Genomic DNA, 23,961 nt, shown 5'->3' on the forward strand with positions numbered 1-23,961 from the left:
CCGCAGCCCCTCCCCGGCACAGCGACTCCGCGGTCCCTGTGTCCATCCCTGCTCTGGCACGGCCTGGGCAGGGCTTGCATCCCCAGCGGGTGCCCCCGATCTGCCCAGTGTCCCCCCTGGAAGTCCCTGCCAGGGCTGCTCCCTGAGCCGGCCCTATGGATCCGCTGGGGCTGTCCCCAAGTGACCGAGCCCCGAGCGGAGGGGAGCCACGCTGAGCACCCCCGTGCGTGTCCCCGAGGTCCCCACCCCGGCCCAGCCCCGGCAGCCTGCACTACTCGGACGAGGACGTGACCAAGTACAACGACCTGATCCCCGCCGAGAGCAGCAGCCTGACCGAGAAACCCTCCGAGGTCTCCGACTCCCAGGTGACCCCCGGGGCTGCTCACGGGGACAGGGACCTGGGGCGGGGTGGAGGGCACCGGGAGCCCTCCCTGAGCATCAGCCCGCTCCCCTGCCCGCCGCCAGGCGGGTCCCGGTGCGCGGTTGGGAGCCGCGCTGCTGCTCCCGCCCCATCCCCGGGGCTCGGTGGCACAGCGCCGGAGGGAAGCTGGCACAGCCCCGGCCCGTGTGCCGGGGATGTGACACTGCGGGGGGCTCCCAGGGCTGCTGGGGACAGGACACAGGGGACGGGAGGTCAGCGGGGCTGGGGGCTGTCCCGCTGCCCGGTCGCTGGTGGCAACGCCCGCGGCTCTGCCAGCTCCACAAAATGCCACCTTTGTCTCGTCCCGGGGCCACGGGCAGCTGTGGCCGGGCAGGAGCGCGGAGCCCCGGGCAGACCACGGGACTGTCAGCGCAGGATGGACCCTGAGAGGCTGACACCCAGGGAAGGGTCCCTAGGGCTGTCCCCGAGCAGGAGGGGACCGTGCCCAGGGTGCCCCCCCGTCTCTGCCCGCACCGGCTGTTTCCTTGGCAGATGCCGGCTCCTCTCGCTGCGGCCCGAGCGGGGCTCGAGTGGCTTTTGAGGAGCTGTGAAGAGCTGCGGGAGCTGGCGCTGGCGCGGGGCAGTTCCCACCGCCCTCAATGGGCCCTTTGTGCGCCGCCGGAGAAGCTGAATCCAATTACCGGCAGAGCCCAAAAACACCCTCCCCGCCAGCCCGGGGGCATCGCGGCCTCGGCAGCGCTCAGGAACCTTTTGTACGAGGCTTTATTTTGTTTCAGCAAGAGGCAGAAACCCCCCAGTGATGCCGCAGCCGTCCCAGCCTTTGAATACTTTTGGGATGTGCTGGCCGGCGTTCCCAAAAGAGCGCTGAGAAAGCACCAGGGAAGCGCTGGAAATCACAATTCGGGCTGGAAAAGATCTCTGAGCTCACCGAGTCCAGGCTGTGCCTGGTCCCCAGCTTGTCCCCAGCCCAGAGCACTGAGCGCCACGTCCAGCCCTTCCTTGGGCACTCCAAACCTCCCTGGGCAGCCCCTTCCAATGCCAGGCCACCCTTTCCACGTGGAAATTCCCCCTGGTGTCCCAAGCTCGCCTGGCACAGCTTGGTTCGCTCTCATGCCGTGGCTGGGAGCGGAGCCCGTCCCTGCTGAATTTTGGGGCTGTTGGGTGCTGTCCCCACGCCACCACGTTTGCCCGTGCTGTTTTTCAGGGCAGTGACAGCGAGTACGAGGTGGACCCCGGGCACCAGAAGGCGCATTCCTTCGTCAACCACTACATCAGCGACCCCACCTACTACAACTCCTGGCGGCGGCAGCAGAAGGGCATCTCCCGGGCACAGGCCTACAGCTACACCGAGAGCGACTCGGGCGAGCCCGACCACACGCCCCTCTCCAACAGCACCTCCACGCAGCAGGGCAGCCTGTTCCGCCCCAAAGCCAGCAGGACTCCCACCCCCCAGACCCCCGGCAACGCCCCCAGCAGCCAGCCCGGGACCCTGTACCGCCCGCCCAGCAGCCTGGCCCCCGGCTCCAGAGCCCCCATCGCTGGGTTTTCCTCCTTCGTTTGATATTTAAACAGAAGAAGAAAAAAAAAAAAAAGCAAAAAAAATCCAAACAAACAGAAGAAAGGGGGGAAATTAGGAAAAAAGAAAAGAAAAAAAAAAGAACTAAAGAAAAGCCCCAAGGAATTAAGAAAAAAGGAAAAAGCAGTGAGGGGAGAGGAGGAGGAGGAGGAAGGGGAGCAGCCCCAGGCTCCAGGGGTTTTCTGCTGGATGCCAAGCGCCGTCCCTGGGGCTGGGGAGCAAACCCAGCTCCCCTCCTCGGCCAAAGCTTCTGTGCCACGGACTCCTCGGACGAGGTGGGACAGGGGGCTCGGGGTGCGCCCCCATCGCCCTTGGCACCCACGGCGGCTGCCCCGGACCTGCTGCTGGACTCCAGCGGGTGCTGGGGCTGGCTGAGGGGCTCCTGCCGTGCCAAACCCCGGCCCCTCCACTCGTGGCTCCCCCAGGACGTGGGGACAAGCGGTGACACGGAGACCCCCAGCTGCGGAGGGCGAGAGGAGCTCTGCTGATCTTAAACCCTCTGGACTTGACCCCCCCACTCGGGACCCCCACAGCCTTTGGGAGAAGGGGGAAGGATCCCAGGGGATGATCCATTCCTGCCCTCCCTTGTGCCTGGCCCAGCACAGCCCCCGGGAGAAGGCAGGACTGGCACCCCAGGAGAGCCCTGCTGGGGTGCACATGGTGCTCCCCCCCGATCCTGCACCTCGGGGCTCTGCTGAGGACTTGCATGAGGCCATCGGAGCCTCCCCTTGGCATTTCTGGTGCTTTGGGACTTTTTCATGGGGTTTTGGGGGGTGCTGATGCTCGGGGGGCTCCGTGGCTGTTTTGGGGGTGTCTGCACAGCGCAGCCCCCGCGGTGCCTATGGGTGAGCCAGCACCAGCCCGGCAGGGCTGCAGCACCCGGGCTCGGCCGAGGGAGATGCCAATAAACAGCCTGAGGACAAGTGTGTCCCCTCTCTGTCACCTTGCTCTACCAGAAAAAAGCCCAGTGCCAAGTGTCCGTGCGTCCTGCTGTCCCACTGGGCCCGTGGCAGCCCTATGGCACCAGGAAGGAGCTGGGCAAGGGCTGCCAGAGGTGCTGGATAGAGCCCAGACGGGTGCAGGGAGCTGTGGGACCGTGTCCTGCGTGCTCCCATCCCAGTGGGGTCTGGAGCTGCAGGGAAGTGGGGTGAGGGGACAGGAGACCCCGCTGCAGTGTGCTCTGGGCACTGCCAGCAGCAGCCCTGGCACTGGGGATGTCTCCTGGGCTGTTCACAGCCGCCCTCTCTGGCTCTGCCCTTCAGGCCTGGCAGAAAAATCCAGGTGATGCGTCCAGGTTTCACCAGCTGTCACCAGCGGGGGCTGGGGGTGGGGAGGGCTTGGCACTGACGGTGCTGGTGAAGCACCAGGTCCATGCCAGGGGCTGCCAGGGCTGTGGGGGCTGCACAGTCCCTGTCACAGCACCCGGGAGCCCCTGGAACCACATGCTGGGACCCTCACCCTGCCGTGGGCAAGGGGCTGCCAGGGGAGCCTTTGGTGCTGCATTTGGGGACCCAGTGCTGCGGCTCCTCCCTGGACTGGGAGAGCTGGGCTGCGGTGCTGGCCTTGCTGCCGAGCCACGGTCACCGTCTGTCCCCGCAGCAGCTCACGGTGTCCCCAGAGCAGCTGGCACTGCTGGGGGGTGACTCCTCTGACCCGCTCGGAGCCCGAGGCAGCGCAGCCCCCAGGGGTGCCCGTCCCTCCTGGGCAGTGCGGGGAGCCCTGGCACCCCACTCGTGGGGACAGTGATGTGGCACAGAGGGGGTTCTGCGCCTGGCTGGGCAAATCCTGCTCCTGGTGTGCAGCCCAGCTCCAGCCCCGGGCGTCCCGGCTTGTGCAAGAGGGACTTTCCTCCCACCCGAGACACGGGGCGGGGCAGGTCCGGAAAGTCAGCAGCACAGGTGAGCTGCCAGTGCAAGGAACTCTCCTTGTGCAAGGGGCGCCAGCCCTGCAAGGGGCATTCCCTGGGCTAGAGATGCTCCTGGCACCGCGGCTGGTCGCTGGGTGTGAGGACTGTGCCAGCCCCGCGAGCAGCGAGCACAGAGCTCCCCTGACACATCTCCCATCTCAGGGCAGGCAGGCCCTGGATCCATCCCTGAGGGACCTGCCTGCCTGACAAAGCCCAGCCCAGCGGCTCACCTGCCCCGACCCAGCTGGTGCCAGGAGGTGCCCGAAGGCACAGCCACACCCGTGGCAGGTTGGGTGCTGGCACCGTGCCGGGAGGTGCTGCCGTGGCTGTGGCCGGGGTGCCAGGGCAGGTTGGGTGCTGGCCATGCCGGGAGGTGCTGCCATGGCTGTGGCCGGGGTGCCAGGGCAGGTTGGGCGCTGGGGCCATGCCGGGAGGTGCTGCCGTGGCTGTGGCCGGGGTGCCAGGGCAGGTTTGGTGCTGGCACCATGCCGGGAGGTGCTGCCGTGGCTGTGGCCGGGGTGCCAGGGCAGGTTGGGTGCTGGCACCGTGCCGGGAGGTGCTGCCGTGGCTGTGGCCGGGGTGCCAGGGCAGGTTGGGCGCTGGTGCCGTGCCGGGAGGTGCTGCCGTGGCTGTGGCCGGGGTGCCAGGGCCCCGTGGCAGCCACGGTGGCGGGGGCGGGAGGAGCCCTCTGAACCCGTGGCTTCCCACGGCTGAGGGATGCAGCGCCCGGGGCAGGGGGCACATCCCACCGCCCACCACGGCAGGAGGTGCTGTGGGCACGGCAGGGATGGGCTGGGTGCCAGCGGCACTGGTGAGAGCTCTTGCTCGGCTCTGCTGCCTCAGTTTCCCCACGGAACAGAGGAAGTGGAAGCGGCCAGGCTCGCAGGGGAAGGCGCTGAGCCCGGCCGCTTCTCTCCCACCTCCGCTTCCAACCAGCTCTTTCCCAGATTCCCTCCCCACCATCCCTGTGGTTCCAGGTGGGTGGGGGCTGCCTGTTCCCATTCCCATCCCATTCCAATTCCCATTCCCGTTCCCATTCCCATTTCCATTCCTGTTCCTGCTCCCATTCCTGTTCTCATTCCCGCTCCCAATCCCACTCCCATTCCAGCTCCCATTCCCATTCCCATCCCATTCCCATTCCCATTCCCGTTCCCGTTCCCATTCCCTTTCCCATCCCCATTCCCATTCCCGTTCCCTTTCCCATTCCTGTGTCCGCTCCCGTTCCCGTTCCCATTCCCATTCCCATTCCCATTCCCGTTCCCGTTCCCGTTCCCATTCCCACTCCCGTTCCCGCTCCCGTTCCCGCTCCCGTTCCCGCCCCCGTTCCCAATCCCATTCCTACTCCCATTCCCACTCCCGTTCCCGTTCCCACCCCCGTTCCCGTTCCCGGCCCCGTTCCCGTTCCTGTCCAGGCCGCGCTGTGCCGCGGTCAGGCGGGGTGAGCTGTCAGTGCCGATCGCTCCCCAGGACCAAACCGTTCCTGACGTTTCTCCGGGCGCCGCTCCCTGTTTGCGCTTTTCCCAAGGGCAGAGCAGGGCAGAGCCAAAGGGGGGCACAGGGAGATGAGGCAGCCCCGGATGATCAGGGGTTGGTGGAGCAGCGTTGGAGCAGGAGCTGTTCCCTTCTCCAGCGTGACGGGGAGATGCTGATGTGCCAAAAATGAGGGTTGTGACCGATAAAGCTGGGCTGAAATCTGTGATTTCTTGGAATGTATTTATTTTAGAAGCAGCCCCGCAGCCTGGGCTCTCCCCGTCCTCCAGATATCTCCGGTTCCCTGCCAGCTCCTGGGACAGAGCCAAGTGTGTCATGTCCCCACCTTTCCCTGCCTTGGGGACAGGGACAGCCCCTCCTGCCAGGCCGGGGGCCAGACGGGACTCGGCGCATCCTCAGAGCCCCGGTGCCCGGGGCACTGCTCCGTGCCAGGGTGGCAGGAGAGGAGAGCGGCGGAGAGGACAGAGCCAGGTCTGTGCCCCCTGCCCTGTCCCACGCCGTGGGTGCCCGGGGCACCGCCCCGGAGGGGTCCCTGTGCCAGGGCAGGGGTTTTCCATGGGTGCTGCAGAAGCCACGCTCCAGGTGGGATCATGGAATGGTTAGGGTTGGAAGGGGCTGGAAAAGCAGCTGCTCTGGGAGAGGCCGGGGTGGCTGCAGCCCAGCCAGGGGATGGCTTCCTGGGGGGGCAGCGGGCTGGAGGAGCCCATCCTGGCACTGCCAGCCTGGAGAGGGTTCCAGCTGGGAAAGGTGAGAGGCTGCACGGAGAACCTGCCCACGGCACCCGCCTTGTGCCGGTGCCCACCTGGCCAAGGTGCCAGCAGGGAGGGGCAGAGCATCGTGCCAGGGCTCTCTGGTAACTGCTGAGCCCTGGCTGAACGCTGTGGGGAAGGGCTGAGCCCCCCGGCTCTGGGGGTGTCTGTGCGGTTACTGGGGGCGTTTCTGGAGCAGCGGGCGCTGGGCCCCGGGGCTGGAGGGATTTGGGAGGGGCTGTGGGGACAGTGCTTTGTTCTGGCACCCTGGGGTGTCCGGACAGCGATCCCAGCACCGGGGCTCAGGGGCAGCTCCCCGCTGGCTCGGCAGCGCCGGCAGACAAAGCTGGCAGCGCCGGCAGCAGGAGGAGGGGATGGGGCTGCCGGGAACCCGGGCGCTTCTCCTGCCCTGCTTTTCAAAGTGCTTTTCAAGCTTTTTCTTTTTTCCTTCTCTGCTTTCAAAAGCTGCTGAGAAGCAGCAAAAGGAGCCGGCGATGACTGAGGAAGGGCGGGAGCGATCCCGAGCCGCCCAGCAGCCCGGGCTCGCCTGCCCGGGGCCGGCTGCAGCCGCGGGGCTCTGCGCGGCACGGAAGGGGAGGGGGCCCGTCTCTCCCAGGCAGTTTTTCAAGTTGAGTGAGTGCCTTTCTTCCCAGCCGGAGCCAGACCAGCCCGCGGGAGCCTTCCCGGCGGCTCCCACCAGCCGGGTGATGTTAATCCCTCCCGACTGCGCTGTCTCAGCCATCTCCACGCTCCCGTGACAGCGGCAGGTGAGGCGAGCAGCGGCACCGGGTCCCACCAGCCTTCCAGGACCTACTTTGTCTCATGTGAGTGGGTCGAGATGCCGCTGGGGGCTGGGCAAACCCTCCTCCTCTTCCTCACCTACCAAAAACCCACTGTTGAGGACCCCTCCTCAACTGCGGGCCCGGGGCTTTGCTTCTGGCCTCAGCTTCTCTGTATGGAGAGCAAGGAAAATAAAATTTGCCAATAAAACGGGCTATGAAAACGGCACTGGAGGAAGCAGCACAGCCCGGGATGGAGACACAGGCGTGAGCAGGATGGTGCTGGACAGCCGGGCTGGGGGCAGAGGCTGTGCCCTGGGTGCCAACCCCAGCATCTCCGCAGTGCCTCGCTGCCCAGCTCCGTCACCATTTCCTTCCGACGGAGGGAAGCGTCATCCCCAGCTGAGCCAGCCCCGTGCCCGGCGCTGCCCACCCAGCGCTGTCACACCGGGCTCGGGGACCGGAGCTCCGGTGACATGAGGACCCTCCGGACCTCACAGCGCCGTGTCCCAGCACTCCAGACCCCAAAGTGGCGTGGCCAGAGCATCCCAGCACCCACCCACCACGCCGCTGCCTCCCACCGCGGAGACGTCTGCCAGGCGCTCCGGACTAGCCACGGAACGCTGCATTAGGCAGGTTCGGGATAATCTGGGCTCTCCCGCCCCTTTTCTCCCACAAAGGTCTGGTCTTAATCCCTGCGAGCGAGCGAGCGAGCGAGCAGCGGCTGTGCGGCGCAGCGCTCCCTTCCAGCCCAGTGTCGGCGGGGCTGGGATGGTCTCGGAATTCACCGCCGGTGCCGGGGGGGCCGCGGTGCCCCCGGAACCCATCCCGGGGGCCGCGGAGCCCCGCAGCAGCACCCGCGCTGGGCGCCTGGGGTGACACCCCCTGGAATCGTGTGCCAGCCACAGCCCACCCACGGCCTGGAGGGACCCCGAAAGGGATCGAGCACTGGAACTGGCTGGGCACAGGGAGATGGGGGCAGTGGAGGGATGTGGGTGCAGCCTCGTGGGTGTCACAGTCACTGCTGCCCTGCGGCTAAAGCCGCCTCCTCCCGGCATCTCAGCGCGGCTCTTAATTCCCGTAATTAATTAGAGTCGGTCACCCAGCAGCACCTCAACCCCGCTGCTCTGCCAGGGCTGCGGCCAGCTCCCCGCTCTGCCTCTGGGGATCCTGTGAGCCCCCAGCCCACCGGGCCCTTCATCTCCCGGGGGTGCCGAGGAACTCCTGACCCCGTCCCCACTCCTGATCCCTCTCCTGTCCCTGTCCCTGACCCCTGTCCTTTCACCTGTCCCTGACCCCTCTCCTGTCCCCCCTCCTGTCCCTGACCCCCCTCATGACCCTACTCCTGTCCTTGTCCCCCCTCCTGTCCCTGTCCCCTCTCCTGTCCCTGTCCCCTCTCTTGTCCCTGAGCCCCCTCCTGTCCCTGACACCCCTCCTGTTCCTTCTCCTGACCTCTCTCCTGTTCCTTCTCCTGACCCCACTCCTGATCCTTCTCCTGATCCCCCTCCTGTCCCTGTCCCCGCTCCTGTCCCTGACCCCCCTCCTGTCCCTTCTCCTGACCCCTCTCCTGTCCCTGTCCCCCCTCCTGTCCCTTCTCCTATCCCTGATCCCCCTCCTGTCCCCCCTCCTGTCCCTGACCCCCCTCCTGTCCCCTCTCCTGTTCCTGTCCCTGTCCCCCCTCCTGTCCCTTCTCCTATCCCTGATCCCCCTCCTGTCCCCCCTCCTGACCCCTCTCCTGTCCCCGTCCCCCTCCCCGGGCCGCCCCGGGCGGGGCCGAGGGTTCCGCCCCCCCCGCCCCACTCGGGTTTGAATGGAGGGCGTGGGACCGCCCCGTGACGTGGCGCCGCGCCATTGGCCCGGGCGGGGCGATGATGTCATCGGCGGCGGGGCGGGGGCGCTCCGTTCCGGCGCGGCGCGGCCATGGACCGGCGGCGGCGGCGGGGCCCGGGCGAGCAGGTACGGGGGGGACCCCGCGGGCTCCGGGGGTCGCGGCGGCCCTGCGGGACTCGGCCCTGCTCGGCCGGGTCCGGCCCGGCTCGTCCCGGCGTGGGGGGAGCCCGCCGCGCTCAGCTCGGCTATTGTCCGGCGGGCGGGCGGGGTCCCCGGCGCTGCCGCGCTCCGGTACCGGGCAGAGGGGCGGCCGGGACTCCCCGCCTCATTCCCGGCCGGGCCGTGGGGCCGGTGCGCGGCGCGGGTGGGCGAAGGGGTTAACAGGATGCGGAGCGCTGTTTGCCCAGCGCGGGGCACCGGCCCGGCTCACCCCACCCCGCCCCACCGGCGATCGGCGCCCGTTCGCTCCGCCGAGCCCCGCGCGGGGGTGGCGGTGGCCGGAGCTGGCGGTGGTCGCGGCCGGGGCGGTGGCTGCCGGCGGACCGGCTGGGGAAGGTGGATCCTCGCCGCGCTGGAGCGGGTCCAGCGGCACCCCGGGGCTGGCCGGGGCTGGGCGCCGGCGGCTGCTGAGTCAGAGCCGCCCGAAATCCCCGTCCCGCTCATCCCCCGGTGGCCCCGCACGGGGGTCCCGGCTGCCCGCAGCCTGCCCTCCGCCCTGCTGCCCGTCCCTGGGCGGCACACCGCTGCCGCGGGTGCCCGGAGAGAGGAACCGCCCGGCTCTGCCAGCGCTGGGCACCGGGCTGGCTCCCAGACCCGCTCCGGTGCCCGTGGAACCGCGGCTCCGTGGGCAGCGACCGCTCGCGGGGCGCTGGACTCGTCCCACGCCGCCCCGGTTTGACCCCGGCAGCAGCAGCAGCGGGAAGTATGGATGTTTCCAAGCGCCGAATCTATGGATCAGGAAGGCTGTTCCAAAGGGAGCTGGGATCTATAGAGCAGGAGAGCTGTTCTAAAGGGATCGTTAATGGGCTCTGCGGGGAAACTGAGGCACAGCGTGCGATCTCTGCAGCCAGGACAGGGCTCGTTCCCCTGCTGGGCACGCTGTAAACAAATCTGTTTTGGACGCAGCTCCCTCGGAAACCGTGGAGCGACTCCAGCTGAGCTTTAGCACCGAGGAGGCTCAGTGTGTTTGGGTCTGGGGGTGCGGGACGAGCCTGAAGCCCGATCCCCGGGGCAGCTCCGGGCTGGGCGGCCGCGGGGCTCCCTCCCCGGCCCCCGCGCCAGCCCCGCGGCCGCCGGCGTTGTGCTGAGCGTGCCGCTCGCTGCCTTTGTTCGCTGGGTTTTGTCCTGAGCGCAAACAGCCGCCGAGGGCCCCCGAGCCGGCCGGGGCGGGCTCCGGGGCCCCGGCAGGTAGGGAGCGGTGGGAAGTCTGCCTGCTAACTTCCCGTCCACCCCAGCAAACCGCAGGAATCCGGAGCCCGGCGCAGGTCGGGAGGTCTGCTCAGCCCCGGCATCCTGTGCAAGCCCGGCCAGCCCCTGCTGCGAGAGACAGAGCCAGGGCCAGCCAGGAGATAACCTTTCCCCCCGGAAAAGTCCCCTCCTGGCCCTGCAGAGCCGCGGGCTGGTTCGTGGCCCCGAGCTGGAGGATTTATGGCCCTGTGCGTGTTCTGGCACGTCCTGCCAGCGGTTCCTTGCTGAACTCTGGCTACCTCCTGGCTCTTGGCAGGCCCTCCGGAGCGCTTCTCTGCCTTTGGCATCGGCGGCGAGTTCCCAGCCTGGTGCTGATCCGTGTGCCGAGAGCCCTGGTGGGAGCCAAGCTTCTCCTCCCTCCCCTTGTGCCATCTCTCCGTCCCTGGCTCTGGAGCTCGCTGGCAGTGGATTTCCACTTCAGAGGCCGCTCGGTGCATCCCAGGGTTGCGCTGCAGCGGTGTCCCGATGCCAGGGACAGGACCAGACCTGTCACCGGGCGCCGGGGCTGCTCGCACTGCCCCCAGGCCCTGGGAAGAGTCGCCCGAGCGAGGGTGTGACAGCGGCTGGGTCCCCTCCTGGGCCGGCGGTGGCAGGGTGTGATCCGTGCCCTGTCTCCGGCTGCTGTCTGCCAGGCTCCAACATCAAAGGATCAAAGGATCCCCGAGGGGCAGCGCACCCCAAAGCGGGGCTGAGCAGGCGGGGTGGCCTCCCTGTCCCTGCGTGGGTTCTCCCTGGCCCTGGGCGGTGTGGGGGACCCGACCGGTCCGGCACAGCCCCTGCCCCAGTGCCCGGCAGGGCGGGGAGAGCCTCCTCTGATCTCGGGGTGCTGCCTGGGGGGCTCTGCATGGGGAAGCCGGGGAGCTCGTTTGGAGCCGGCTGGGCCGGCCAGGATGCTTTCCCAGTTTGGCTTTCCCAGCCTGTGAGTGGGAAGAGCTGGGGGCAGGATGCATGGGAATGTGGCTGGACTTGGCGTTTCTCCTGTGTGCACTCATTCACTGGCCTCCTTCTCTGAGCCACTTTCACTCTGGTCCCCACGGGTGACTGATGCTGAGCGGGATGAGATGGAGAGGATGGAGGGGGGGGTCTCGTGGGAAGCCTGCACCATCAGGGCATGTGGGCCTGGCCAGGGCTGTCCCAGTTCCGTGCCTGCACTGTCCTACAAGCAGACATTCATTTACAGGGGCACTTGTGTCCCTGGGCACCTCAGGTTCTCACTCCTCAGAGCTCGTGGTCCCACAGGGCTCAGAGGGCAGGTGGCAGGCAGCACAGGGCTGTCAGTACAAGTTATCCCTCTTGTCCTCGAGCCGTGTGCAGGTCCTGTCCCCTCCCCTTGCCCCAAAGCCCTGCTGGGGCTTGGCTCTGCTCTGGGCTCGCTGCCCCGGGATGGGCAGCGCTGCCAGGTGCCTAGCAAGTCTCTCGGGTTACCAGCAGCTTCCCCTAGTAGGTGGCTGGAAAGGCAGTGCCAGCGATGCCTCCCTGGCCTGGTTTCCTTTGTGAAAGGGCCAGCAGCGGGAATGTCACAGGATCTGCTCTCCCCGAGCGACAGGAGGAGACAAGGGCTCTGTGTCCAGCTCCCCGGGCCGGGCTGTGTGGGCAGCAGTGTCCATCTGTGCTGCCATGGCCTCGGGGCGAGCTGTGAGCAAAACATCGAGGGATGGGGGAGATTTTGGCTGTGAAGAGGCTCCATGGGCTGGAGCGTTTAGGGGAGGGGGACACGGTGCTGCTGGGGAGGCTGTGACGGTGATGGAGCACTGCTGGCCCGGCTGGGACTGCTCCAACCTCCCGGTGGCCCCTTTGCTGCGGCTTGCAAAGTATCTCACAAATGCTGAACTTGGCCCCGAAATCTAAATACGAGGCAGGGACAGTCCCCAGATGGCCTAAATCAGCAGCACGGTTGCCTGGCCCAGCTGGGGAGCTCGCCGGGAGTGTTTGTTTTATGGAAAACCAGAGGCTGGAGGAATGCTGGTCTGGAAGGAGATGTTGGAAGGGGAGAGCGTTCGTGCCATGCACACGCGCCCGGCTGGGTGTGCAGGAGATCCCAGAGAGGGAGCAGGGCTGCTCCTCTGCGTTGGGATGGGCTGAGGGAGGAAGGAATTCCCCCAGCTCCTGGTTTGAGGCGCAGGGACGGGGGTGTGGCTCCTGGGTGGGTTCTCCCTGCTGCTGGGGATGAACTGGGGGCTCCCTGCTGGTCCCCCATGTGCCATCATCCCCCCGGGTGGCCCTGGGGGCTCGGGCTGCGCCTCCCTGGGCTGGTGGCATGCTGGACAGGGAGCGTGGCCATGTGCCACCAGCGCCGTGCCATGGGGCACTCCTGGCTCCATCCGGGAGCCATGCACGGGAGGGTTGGGCACTGGGACTTTGTCCCACGTGGGGCCAGAGTCCGTCCTGCCCGGCCACAGCCTGCCTGCGCTCCTGCTGCTCCTCTGGGGGACGGCGGGGTGTCACAGCGTGGGGGTGTCCCCTGGCCCTGCTGGAGCTGTGGCCGTGGCTCCCGGTGCTCCAGCCGGGCAGGGCCGGGCTGTGCTGGGGCCACCGCGGGCAGCGGGGCCGTGGCCGCCGCCCCGCGGCTCGCTCCGAGGACACACGTCCGTCCCTTCCCGTGCGTGTCACGGGGCGGCGGTGCCCGGAGGGAGGAAGAGGGCGGCCACGAGCCCTTCCTCCCCGGCAGCCTCCCCCGGGACCACCTGCGGCTGCCTGGCGCCGCGGGATGCGGCGGCACGGTCGCTGTCCTTGTCCCCTCCTGCGTGGCTACCGGCGCTGGGTTGCACGGCTCGGCTGGTGGCCCCGAGGTGGCCGAGGGAAGGAGTAACGTGCCCGCTGCCATTGTGGTCGGACGGAGCCCTCGTCATTTCTGTCACCTCTGAGTCACAGCGGTGACGATGGGACGGCTGGGGAGGGTGGGGACGGTCACACATGGACCCAGCTCCGAGGGGCAGCGCGGAGGGTTTTGGGGGCTCCAGGGCAGCAGCAAAGCAGTGTCCCCACGTGCCCAGCCTGCCAAGCATGAAGGGGTCCCCATCCTGGTCCCCCCGTCCCCCTGCTCGGCTGGCGGTGCCTCCCGGGGGCTCTACGCCCTCCTCACACACTTCCTGCCGTCTGTTTCCAATTCCTCCTGGCGTCTGCTCCTCCCTGCTTTCTTCCAATTAGGAAAAAAAAAATCCCAGGCATCTTCTCAGCGCGCTGCTCGCAGAGGCTGGAGCTGCCGTGCCCCACTTGGGAGGGCTGGGGCTGCACGGGGAGGGGCAGAGCGTGCCCGTGGTGCCCATTCATGTGGGGCACACAGGGATCATCCTGAGGGATTTCTGTGCCCAGGTCTTTCTCCTGAGGGTCTCTCTGCTCCGGGAATGGGTCTGGGGCTGTGGGGAGCTCAGAGGGGCCTGAAGATGTGCCCTGTGTGGAATGATACCCTGCATGGAGCCAATTCCCAGGAGAGCCAAGCAGGCTGGTGGGCACAGGGTCACATTTTGCAGCTTGCTGGGATGAAATCTGGTGCCCCACCCACATCCTCGAAGCCTGACCGCGTCCCTCTCTCCTCTCCCCTAGGAGTGACCCATCCGTGACGCCGGCGGGATCCCGGCTGCGGAGCCCCACCTGCAAGCGCCAGGCACGGGACCCGGCGCGGCACAGCCTCCCCTGGGTGCCACCATGCCGATCCTCAAGCAGCTCGTGTCCAACTCGGCGCACTCCAAGCGCCGCTCGCGCGCCGACCTGACGGCCGAGATGATCAGCGCACCCCTGGGAGACTTCCGCCACACCATGCACGTGGGGCGCGCCGGGGACGCCTTTGGGGACACCTCCTTCCTCACCAGCAAGGCCGGGGAGCCGGTGCCGGAGGCGGGAGAGGAGCCGGGCGCCTCCAAGCCCGGCCTGCTGTCCCGCCGCTTCCGCAGCAGCAAGCGCTCGCAGTCGGTGACGCGCGGCGACCGGCGGGACATGCTGGGCTCGCTGCGGGACTCGGCGCTCTTCGTCAAGAACGCCGTGTCCCTGCCCCAGCTCAACGAGAAGGACGCGGACAGGAGCGCGGGGCAGCTGCCCAAGAGCCTCTCCTCCAGCCCCGTGAAGAAGCTGCCCGAGGAGATGAGCCCCGAAGAGCAGCAGCGCCCGAACGGGGCGGCCGCGGGGCCGCTGAGCCCCGGCTTGGACGAGCGCGACTTCGGGGACATCACAGACCTGCCCGTGGTGGTGGCCAAGGGCGGCGCGGGCTTGAAGCACGCCGAGTCCATCATGTCCTTCCACATCGACCTGGGGCCCTCCATGCTCGGGGACGTGCTGAGCATCATGGATAAGGATCAATGGGAGCCGGACGAAGATCCCGAGGCGGAGGAGAGCCGCGAGGAGGAGGAGGAGGAGGAGGAGGAAGAGGAGCCTGCCCCGCCTGGCTCCCCGCTGGTGGCCGCGGCGGCCCTGCCGAGCCAGAGCCCGGCCCGTGGCGCCGGTGGCCGCAGCCCCAGGGACAGCAGTTCCGTGTCCAGCTGCACCTCGGGGCCCGAGGAGCGCAGCCCCGTCCCCCGGCCACCGAGCCAGCGTGGGGGGCCCCTGAAACGCCCCGACAAGGAGTTCTCGTTCGCCGACGAGGATGACGACGAGATCCGGGTATAAAGGAGGGCCGAGCCGAGGGTCTGGTTCTCACTGCGGTGGCCTGGACACAGGGCTGAACACCCCAACTGGTGGCACTGGGGAAGACTCAACTCCTGCCTCGGTCCCTCTCTGTGCTGCAGCAGGACAGCGCTCTGCTCCCGGGGCCGGGGCCGTTCCTGACAGCCCCAGCCAGCTCCAGCACTTCCTGGGAGGGGGAAGCAGACTCGATTTCGGTTCTTTCTGTTGGACTTTGGATATTAGCTCCTTTCTCCTGCCCCCCTGCCCGTGTAAAGTGATTTAGGATCCAACGAGACGAGCCTTTGGAGTTTTAGCCCTTTTAGTAATATATATATATTTTCCGCCGTACAGTTTTTACTGTTTTCTGATTTGTACTTACCTTTCTCTACTCTCTTTTGGTTTTAACTGAGGGAAGATTTCCCGTGAGGAAGAACTTTGCTCTGGAGCTGAGAGGTGGCCTGGGACTATGGGCAGCTCCAGCTTCCTGGGTTTCCTGGGGACTTTCTGCAGGCCAAGAGCCTCCCAGTGCCGTGGCAGGTGCTCGCTCCCCATCCCTCGGATGGAAAGATGGAAGGATGGATGGTTCCATCCCAGATGCTTGACTCTCCAACCAGCCTGGGGGTCACAGGCATGCTCCCAGCCAGCTCTAGGCATGCTGATGGAAGTGCAGGTCTGTCCCCTGTGGGAGGAGCTCCTGGAAGCTGCTGGAGCTGGGGAATTCCGGTGTCCCGGTGGGGCCGGGCAGTGCCAGGAGCAGGCGGCTGGAACAGGAGGTTTTATACCGTCTATGTACAAATACAAGGAATAAAAGGAAATGGTAGTGACCGCAGTGGCCTGAGTTCCTGAGGGGTGACACGTGGCGGGGAGCTGCTGCCCAAGCAGGAGCAGTGTCCCTGTGCTGCCACCAGCCCTGTCCTGCTGCCCATCGCTGGCCCTGCTCCTGGCCGCAGTGGGGCACCTGCCGTGGCCCAGCTCTCTGTGCCGTTGCCTGAGGAAGCGGGAGAGCTCCTGCTGGCCGGATCTGGCTCGGGGCTGGGACCCTCAGGCCAGGTGGCTCCTGCCAAGGGCTGGCCCTGCCAACGCTGCCCTCTCCTCCCCCAGCCCTGCTGCCTCCAGCCTGGGAGGAGGGGACGGTGCTGGGGGGCAGGACTGGCTGTCCCTGCTCCCACGGGCTGGGGGCCAAGGCGTGCCCTGGGGGCTCCCGGCCCTGCGGGGCTGCTGTGGCCCTGGATGATCCCAGCAGAGCATCAGAGCAGTCTGATCACACAGCCAGCTTCCCACAGCTCAGCCACTGGGGAAATGGGGCTTTGCCAGTGCTGGGAGGGACTTCCCGCTCCAGCCCCTGGGATGGAGCTGGGCTGAGATGGGGCAAAGTGCCAGGAATGGCCCCACAGCCTTTCCCTGAGCGCTGGCCTCCTCACTGGAGAGAGGGAATGATTTATCTCCCCAAACATCTCCCAGCCCTGGGAGGGGCTGGATGCCCCTGTCCACCCCAATGGATCTCCCTGGAGATGCCAGGGGAGCGGCAAATGCTGTGCCACAGTGGGCACACAATGGGGTCCTGTCCTGTCACCCTGGGCAGGGGACATTGGGCCATTGTCTGGGACAGGGAGAACAACAGCAGCTGCAGCGGGAGGCTCTGAGCTCACAGGCTGCCTCTGCCCTGGTCACTGTGCCCCCCTGCCCTGTGCCAGGGTCCCATGGCCCATCCCCTGAGGCAGTGATCCTGGTCACTGTCACCTGGGAGGTCACCAGGCTGCTGGGGGACAGCCGGCTCCTCTTGTCCCTTAGGGATGCTCTGGCACAAAGCAGTGAGCTGCGGTCCCTGGGCTTTGCCCGCTTTTCCCCCCGGGGCTGCGGGGTGGGGAGAAGCCCTGGGGTGACACTTCACGGGCCGCCTGCCACAGTCACTTGGCCGCCCTGATCTTTGTGACGCCTGTCGGCTCCAGGCTCGGCTCGGCAGCGCCGCGGTGCCTGGAGCTGATGGGGCAGAAAGCGTGAGCGGGGCTGCGGGGCACAGCCGGGACACGGCCCCGCTGCACGGACAGGGCAGCCTGCAACACCGGCAGGGAGCGGGCACAGGGACACTGCCACGTGTCCTGGGCAGTGGGGAGTGACACCAGCACCGCCCGTGTCCGGCCAGCGCCGGGAGCAGGCTGCACCCCAGCGTCCCCAAGCCCCGCGGTGGCACAGTGACATCTGTCACACCCCCGGGGTGGCACCTGGGCTGTGCCACACGGCTGATGGGTGCCCAGCGCCCTGCAGCACCCACGGGCAGCGCTGTGGCACTGCTGGTCCAGTGCTTTGATGCCAAGTGACAGAATGGGAGCAGGGCTCCATGGCCGTGTCAGCCCCGGGCGCCGCGGGCGCTGAGCGAGGCCGCGGGATGGAGCAGGGATGGAGCATTGGGATAAATCCAGGGCTCTGCTCCAGGTGGGCTCCAGGAAACCCATGGAGCCCTGGTCATGCCCAGAATGTGCCACTGGAGCCTGGCACCCATGAAAGTGGGCATGGAAGGGGCTTCTGGGCAGCCCAGTGGAAGTGGCCCTGCCTGTGGATGGAACAGGAAGGGCTGTAAAGACCATTTCACAAGAAACCATTCTGTGATTTGCTGGGATGCAAGGTGTGACTCCTTCCAGGAGCTCAGGGATGTGGATCTGTTTTGCCAGGTGCTGGAGAGCAGGCCTGGGGCCGGTGCTGCTGTGCCCAGAGCACCCCAAAACACACCCAGCATCCACCCCGTGCTATTGGAATGCTCAATCCCAGCACTCCGGCCATATTTGTCTCCATTTAAGGCCTCAAAGTGAGGGGTTAACCCGGCTCCCAGCCAGCCCCAGACACATTTTCTGGAGGAGAAGCAGATGTGGGAGCGGGGAGGCTGAGAGGGGCTGGCTGGGGCCTGGGGCTGAGCTCCCCAGCTGCGGCACCAAGCAATCAGGGCTGCAAATTGGGATCAGATGTGGGCAACTCCCCCCTCTAAATGCAGCACTCCAGGGCTGCTTGGGCTGGTTCTGCTCTGCCTGAGGAGGAGGAGGAAGAGGAGGGTTCTGCTGGGGCCCAGGGTCGCTGTAAGGACCTCCAGAGTGTGGTGCTCCCTTTGGAGAGCTATGTTTTCTTTGGGGAGTGTCCCTGCCTTTTCCCCTTCCCCTGCCAGGCTGGAGCAGGCTCTTCCCGCAGCAGGGATGATGCAGGAGCTGGTGGCTGGCGTGGAGAAGATCAGGTTTGACTCAGAGGCTGATGTGGAGGGGCTCAGAGCTCAACCCCTGCCCTTCCCAGGGATGGACAGTAAGTTGGGGACAGGGCTGTGGCATTTTTGGAGGGTGGCAGGGTTGCAGGATTCTTTAGGGTTCTCCTTTTGCTGCCCTCCTGCAACACCTGGGTTGTTTTTGTCTTGGCTCTGGGCATTGCTCCCTTAGGGATGCAGATGGAAAGCTGCTGGGGAGCTGCCAGGGTTCCCAGTGTCCCTGAAGTCCTAGGACTGGGGGTAGAAGGTGAAGCCCTCCCCACCCCGGGGCTGGGGCAGTGGGACAGGCTGGCGGTGACAGGGCTGGGGCAGTGGGACAGGCTGGTGGTGACAGGGCTGTCCCAGGAGTGCAGGGCCACCCCCGGGGCTGTGGCTCAGGCAGGGCTGGGGCAGTGGGACAGGCTGGCGGTGACAGGGCTGGGGCAGTGGGACAGGCTGGCGGTGACAGGGCTGTCCCAGGAGTGCAGGGCCACCCCCGGGGCTGTGGGTCAGGCAGGGCTGGGGCAGTGGGACAGGCTGGCGGTGACAGGGCTGGGGCAGTGGGACAGGCTGGCGGTGACAGGGCTGTCCCAGGAGTGCAGGGCCACCCCCGGCACGGCGGGGCCAAGCCCGCGGTGTGCAAGCATTGGCTGCGAGGGCTCTGCCGGAGGGGCGAAGGCTGCGACTTCCTGCACGACTACGATGCCACCAGGACGCCCGAGTGCTATTTCTACTCCAAGTTCGGTAGGTGCGGGGCCGGGCATCCCAGGGAGCCTCTTCCCACGCCTCTCATCCCTCGGGGCTGGCCTCGAGCGAGCGGCTGATGCCACCTCCTGCCTGCGGGAAGAAGTGTCACTGTCGCGCAGCCGGGGTCACTGTCCCCACGCCCAGCCGAACCCGGCTGTTCCCAGGGCATCCCAATTCCCTTCACCCAGCCCACCCCTGAGCGATTCCCGCTGCGAGCGAGCCCTGTCCCCAATGTCCCACGCCTCGCTCCCGCAGGTGAGTGCAGCAACAAGGACTGTCCCTTCCTGCACGTCGGTGCCACCGCCAGCGCCCTGGGCTGTCCCTGGTACGACCGTGGCTTCTGCAGGCACGGTGAGCTGGGACGGGGCGGGTGCCCACGGCCCGGTGGGCATTTGGGCTCGGGGCTGCAGGGAGAGCAGAGCTCCCACCATGCTGGGGTGATGGCGTGTCCCTGTGAGTGTCCCCTCTGCCTGGCAGGTCCCCTGTGCAAGTACAAGCACACGAGGAGGGTGATGTGTGCCAACTACCTGGTGGGCTTCTGCCCGGAGGGACCCAAGTGCAAATTCGTGCAGTACGTACTGGGGGTGGGGGGGCTTGGAATGTGGTTTGGGGGGGTAAAATTCCCTCTCTGAGGTGGCTGTGGCCCTTGCAGGGTCCAGGACAAGGACACAAAGGGTCTCAATTAACCAAACCCCACACCCAAGCTGTGCTGCTGGCAGCAGGGGCAGCGGTGGGTGGGCAGGGGACAGCCCTGGTCCCCACGGAGGTGCCTGTACCAGCTGCAGGACATCCCTGAGGGGCTGTGGGAGCCTCAGGAAGGTCTGGGGACACCCCAGGGAGTAACTGCCTGTCCTCTGTGTCCCCTGCAGCCTCAAGGCCGGGCTGATGACGCGCAGCACAGACCCATCCAAGGTGAAGCTGTTGTCCCTGTGCCCACAGGGATGGTGCCCCAGCTGCCCCCAGCTCCTGTGGGGCAGCAGCTGCCAACTGCCCCCCCTGCCCCTTTTCCCCCAGGAAGCTGGATGTCCATGGGGGCTGGTACAGCAGGATCTGGCTGCTGCAGAGGAGAGGGGAGGTGAGCATGTGCCACCCAAGGAGCCACCTCCACGTGGCACCCAGCACCAGGCAGCTCGTCTGTGGGACAGCAGTGGCTGCTCCCCGAGCCCACAGAGCCTGCTGGAAGGAGGCACCTGCTCCAAGGTGAGAGATTTTGGGGAATGGGAGGGCTGTGAGCAGCAGTCTCACTGTGGAGGGAGGATGAGGGGCAGAAGGTGCTGTGGGGATTCTCAGAGTGCTCCCAAAACAGCCTCTTTGACTGGAGATGTGTCTTTTCCTTGTGGTCCCCTTGGAGCTGGGGTGGGAACCAGCAGGGGAAGGGATTTTGGTGGTGAGAACCCTGGGAACAACAAATCCTTCTGCTCAGAGGTTTGGTGTAGTTGGAACTCTCGGGGTGCTGTTTCCATGATCCCATTCCTTTGGAAAGGGGGTCAAATCGAACATGTGGGGACGTGGCAGGGGCTGATCCAGCACAAACCCATTCCCTGTGCCCCCAGAGCGGATCAGCCAGTCCCTGTGCCAGCAAGAGAGGGAGGACTCCACTGGAAATGCTGCTGGGGAAGTGACTCCAGTGCTGCCACACGGCTCAGGGGACAGGGACACGACGGGACACCACGGGACACTGCACCAGGGCAGCCCCTGGGCTAGGAAAGCCAGCAGGGTCTGCCCAGCACCAGCTCACAGCTGGCACAGGCAGCACAGAAATCACTTCATGCAATGAAAATCGGGACTTGCCACAGATGGCTGCTCCCCCTGGCACTGCCAGCTGTGGGCAGGCCGGGGCAACAGCAGCATTCCCAAGGTTTGGAGGGGTGCAGGACTGGCTGGTGCCAGCATCCTGGGCACAGGGGTGAGGATGTGCTCATCCCTTGGGGAGGGGGCACAAAACACCACTTTTCAGATCACAACCCTAGCAGGAAAGCAAAATCCACACAGGTTTTTATTGCTGGTGAGAGTTTTTGGTGCAACACCTCTGTCACAGCACTACTGCACTCTGCAGAATAAAGAGCTCAGACTTTTTAATTCTTGACTGTTTTTTTGCCCTTCATGCTTGCAACATGAGCAACCCTTTCCCAGACATGTCTGGGAATGGCAGGCTCCAACTAGCACTCCTGGCTGCCCTGGTTTGCCTGCTGCAGGCACAGCTTTGCCCTTTGGGCACAACAGCTCATCCCACGGATTTGTCTTCCCCAGAATTAGGGAATTAGGGTGCTGTGGTCTGAGCTGCTGCTCCAGTGCCTTCACACAGGTCCTGGCCAGTCCCACCAGTACAAGGGGCGAGTACAAACTGGGTTGGGCCGGGCAGAGCTCTGAATTTAAAGGGAATGGTTCTTGGGGTTGAAGCCCACACAGCTACAGCGGAATTGTGAAATCATCCCTAATGACAGCTCAGGACAAGGTGCTGTCCCCTGCCCCAAACAGGGGAGGCTGCTCTGGGACTCTGCTGCCTCCAGAAACTCTCCTGCCCCCACAGATTTCTCGGGGTGCCTCTAATGCTTTCTCATTTCACAAAGAAAAGCTGCCTGACCAGGAGGGGTGGCCACATGCTGTCCCTGTCACCTCTCTGCTACACAAGCCGACCTGCAAAGGGGCTCCTCCTCAGCTCCAGCCCCAGCCAGGCCCCTGCTGCTGGGAATTCCTGCTGGGATCCTGGTCCTGGGTGCTCTGCTGCCTCCCCAAGAGCTGGGGCTGTTCCCTGGGTGCTGCTCCAGCTCCTTCAGTGGTATTTTCGCCAGCGGTGCCGCTCTGGAAGAATAGGGAGAAAATCATTCCAGTGTCAGCAGAGGGATCTGTTTGGGGGCTCCAGCTGGGGTGAGGAGCCCGACTGCAGCTTCTGTGTTTGTGTGCTGCCAGGGGGAACCACCCAAACAGCAGCAGATCCCTTGTCATCTGTCAGGAAACGCAGCTGCTGTTGGAACATCTCCTCCCTCTGCCCTGTGTGGGCTTTTCAAAGTGCTCCTGACAATGCTGCTGCTCTCCAGGGAGAAGCTGTGAGTCAGCAACTGCTATCAGTACTTTTATTAACCAAATTCCTCTGCCCACCTAGAGAATCCTGCTCTCTGAGCTCTGGTATTAAGCCTTAAATGGGGAGTGTTTAAATAATTTAATTATTTCAGTTATTCCGGAGCTTTAATTAACAGGAATGTTAAATAGACTTTCCAAGTGTTGCAGAAGGAAGAACTCCTGAAATAGGAAGTCTTACTGAGGTGCTGATAGTTCCAGCCATAGCTGAGCAGGCAGTACCCAGCCAGGAGCATGGAGATTCCAGCAGGTCCTCCCTGCTTCACGTGGATGTATTTGGCACAATAACTGCCCCAGGCTGTTGGGAGAGAAAGGAGAGGGATAAATCATGGGCTGCTCTTGGGAATTCACTGCTTCTCTGCAACTTTACAGAGCTAAAATGTTGGGGATATTTGTTTATCCCAGGGATAGATGAGATGTTGGGATGATGGATGGGAAGGAATTGTTCCTTGTAAGGGAGGGCAGGCACTGCACAGGGTGCCCAGAGGAGCTGTGGCTGCCCCTGGATCCCTGGCAGTGCCCAAGGCCAGGCTGGATGGAGTTTGGAGCCAGCTGGGACAGTGGGGACATCTTTATGGACCACTGGATCATCTTTATGGTCCCTCCTGGACCCTTCCATCATTCCATGACTTGTGCTTTGTAAAGATCCAGGCTGGCTATTTGGCCCAGCAGAGTAAATCAGGGAGGTGGGATGGACCTGCCCCAAAAACCAGGAATTCTCACCTCTCTGCACTGCTGCCAGCAGCCCCTGGGGAGAGAAGCTGCAGGTGCTGACCCAGGAGTGCAGCTCGCCCAGCCTCACCTCCATCAGGGGCCTCTCCGAGAGGGGACCTGCAGGGTGACAAACAGTCACAGCGGGGCTCTGTGCTGCCAGGGGAGCAGGGAGCTGGGATGGGATGTGGGATTTGGGCTTGGAAAAGGACAGGGAATCGCCTCTCCCACCAAGTTTGGGCTGCATCAGCCCAAGGCTCCATAATCACATCACACGTGGACTTTGCAGGCTGGAGGAGGCGCAGTGAAACCTCCTTGGATTCTCCTGGACCCTTCCCTGGGCAAGCCCAGCATTCCCTACCCCTTCTCTGCCATTCCAGCACATCCCAGCAGGGCGATTTTCGTTACCTTGCTGCCCCTGTGCCAAGCCACCCTTGGGTGTCTCCGCCGTGATCCTCACATCCTCGTGGAAACGCTTCCCTGGAAAAATCCTCAGCCCTTCCCAATCGGGATACAAGTCTGGAAACCACTCCAAGCCCGCGGCGCCGGCCCTGGCGCTGCTGCCCGAGGCGTGCCCCGAGCAGGGCCGCTGGGTTTGGGGCGTGTGGAGCAGAGGCAGCTGCGGGGCTGTGCCCGGGCTCGGGACGGGCTCGGGCACTCGCTCCCCGCCGGCCCGCGGCCCCCGCAGGCCGAGCTCATTTCTGGATGTCCCCCGACCGCCAGCTCCGAGCGCCAGGGACAGATGGAGCGTCCCGGGATGCAAAGCACCCGCGGGGGGGTCAGATCCCGCCCCAACTTCCAGGCGCACCCGCTCGCCCCCTGTCCCAAATTTGTCTCTTCCCTCCTGCTGGACGAGGTCACCGGGGCTGTTGGTGCTGCCAGCGGGTTCTTGAAGTGTCTTTGCTGCCGTCAAGCTGCTTTCTTTTCCCTTGGAGCTGCCAGTCGCGCTCCCCAGGGCTGCCCGGCTCCGCGTCTCCTTGCTCTTGGATTTTGGGGCGGTTTCGCGGCGCTGCGGGTGGGGAGCGGGGCCGGGCTCCGTCCCTTCCCCGCGGCTCCGCGGCTCCTTCTCCCGGACCACCCGGGCTCGGTGCTTCTCGATCACCACCTTCACCCCCTTCTGCAGCTTCCTGGGCACGTCCCGCACCTCCTCGGGCCGCAGGTCCAGGCTCCGGGCCACGTCCCGCACCGCGCGGGAGCCGCTCCTTGCACCGGGGCCGCTGCCGGGGGCCGGGCGGGGAGCCGGGGCCGGGCTGGGAAGGGGCGGCGCGGCGCTGCCGGGGGCCGGGGCTGCCCGGCAGTGCGGGAGGTGCGCGCGGAGCCGCTTGAAGGGCCGCCGGCAGTGCGGGCACAGCTCCAGCCCCGCTCCCGCCGCCGGCCCCGCCGCCGCCATCGCCGCCCGGCCCCCCGTGACGTCACAACGCCGCGC

General features: G+C 65.7%; 4 protein-coding genes and 1 long non-coding RNA gene across 8 annotated transcripts in view; 4 read left to right on the top strand and 1 right to left on the bottom strand.

Moving 5' to 3' along the window:
- SDK2 (sidekick cell adhesion molecule 2) overlaps window positions 1-2,881 on the top strand; it is a 47,411-nt gene extending 44,530 nt beyond the window's left edge. For both annotated transcript variants that reach the window (XM_021534176.4, XM_085556629.1), the window contains exons 44-45: window positions 239-365; window positions 1,587-2,881. In XM_021534176.4, coding sequence (XP_021389851.3) covers window positions 239-365; window positions 1,587-1,943 — 484 coding nt within the window. In that variant the 3' untranslated portion in view covers window positions 1,944-2,881. The remainder of the gene's footprint in view (window positions 1-238; window positions 366-1,586) is intronic.
- Window positions 2,882-5,217: 2,336 nt separating this feature from the next.
- On the top strand, window positions 5,218-7,112 carry LOC146765809 (uncharacterized). The gene is made up of 2 exons (XR_014949286.1): window positions 5,218-5,937; window positions 6,758-7,112. It is a non-coding gene; the product is annotated as an uncharacterized LOC146765809 (long non-coding RNA).
- Window positions 7,113-8,768: 1,656 nt separating this feature from the next.
- On the top strand, window positions 8,769-15,605 carry CDC42EP4 (CDC42 effector protein 4). Its single transcript, XM_077787398.2, has 2 exons — window positions 8,769-8,839; window positions 13,724-15,605. Exon 2 carries the CDS (start codon window positions 13,826-13,828, stop codon window positions 14,777-14,779), a length of 954 nt encoding a protein of 317 aa, XP_077643524.2. The 5' UTR covers window positions 8,769-8,839; window positions 13,724-13,825; the 3' UTR covers window positions 14,780-15,605.
- A 1,373-nt stretch (window positions 15,606-16,978) lies between these two features.
- Window positions 16,979-20,825, top strand: CPSF4L (cleavage and polyadenylation specific factor 4 like). 2 transcript variants are annotated; one of them, XM_085556637.1, is made up of 7 exons: window positions 16,996-18,061; window positions 18,594-18,743; window positions 19,002-19,097; window positions 19,224-19,317; window positions 19,616-19,658; window positions 19,761-19,946; window positions 20,300-20,825. In XM_085556637.1, exons 1-7 carry the CDS (start codon window positions 17,734-17,736, stop codon window positions 20,366-20,368), a joined length of 966 nt encoding a protein of 321 aa, XP_085412763.1. In that variant the 5' UTR covers window positions 16,996-17,733; the 3' UTR covers window positions 20,369-20,825. The 2 variants fall into 2 exon arrangements, with proteins under 2 accessions (XP_085412762.1, XP_085412763.1); XM_085556636.1 differs by lacking the exon at window positions 19,002-19,097 and having other exon boundaries at window positions 16,979-18,061.
- Window positions 20,714-23,943, bottom strand: MTNAP1 (mitochondrial nucleoid associated protein 1). Of its 2 annotated transcripts, XM_085556632.1 has the most exons (4): window positions 22,944-23,943; window positions 22,548-22,655; window positions 22,006-22,122; window positions 20,714-21,548 (listed from the first exon to the last, which is right to left on the bottom strand). In XM_085556632.1, the coding sequence occupies exons 1-4, from the start codon at window positions 23,923-23,925 to the stop codon at window positions 21,520-21,522; spliced, it is 1,236 nt and encodes a 411-aa protein (XP_085412758.1). In that variant the 5' UTR covers window positions 23,926-23,943; the 3' UTR covers window positions 20,714-21,519. The 2 variants fall into 2 exon arrangements, with proteins under 2 accessions (XP_085412758.1, XP_085412757.1); XM_085556631.1 differs by lacking the exon at window positions 20,714-21,548 and having other exon boundaries at window positions 21,807-22,122.
- Between the last annotated feature and the right edge of the window lie 18 nt (window positions 23,944-23,961).

The sequence above is a fragment of the Lonchura striata genome, chromosome 18 (assembly GCF_050655825.1).
Source record: "Lonchura striata isolate lonStrDom1 chromosome 18, ASM5065582v1, whole genome shotgun sequence".
NCBI classification, from domain to species: Eukaryota; Metazoa; Chordata; class Aves; order Passeriformes; family Estrildidae; genus Lonchura; species Lonchura striata.

Bases quoted from the DNA above. Each gene is read 5' to 3' on its own strand.
- CDC42EP4 (XM_077787398.2), top strand. From the start codon at position 13,826: ATGCCGATCCTCAAGCAGCTCGTGTCCAACTCGGCGCACTCCAAGCGC.
- CPSF4L (XM_085556637.1), top strand. From the start codon at position 17,734: ATGTGGGCAACTCCCCCCTCTAAATGCAGCACTCCAGGGCTGCTTGGG. The intron at 19,098-19,223 runs GTGAGCTGGGAC...TCTGCCTGGCAG, and splicing joins CCGTGGCTTCTGCAGGCACG to GTCCCCTGTGCAAGTACAAG. The intron at 19,318-19,615 runs GTACGTACTGGG...TGTCCCCTGCAG, and splicing joins CCCAAGTGCAAATTCGTGCA to CCTCAAGGCCGGGCTGATGA.
- MTNAP1 (XM_085556631.1), bottom strand. From the start codon at position 23,925: ATGGCGGCGGCGGGGCCGGCGGCGGGAGCGGGGCTGGAGCTGTGCCCG. The intron at 22,656-22,943 runs GTAACGAAAATC...GTCACCCTGCAG, and splicing joins CTTGGCACAGGGGCAGCAAG to GTCCCCTCTCGGAGAGGCCC. The intron at 22,123-22,547 runs GTGAGAATTCCT...CTCTCCCAACAG, and splicing joins GCTGGCAGCAGTGCAGAGAG to CCTGGGGCAGTTATTGTGCC.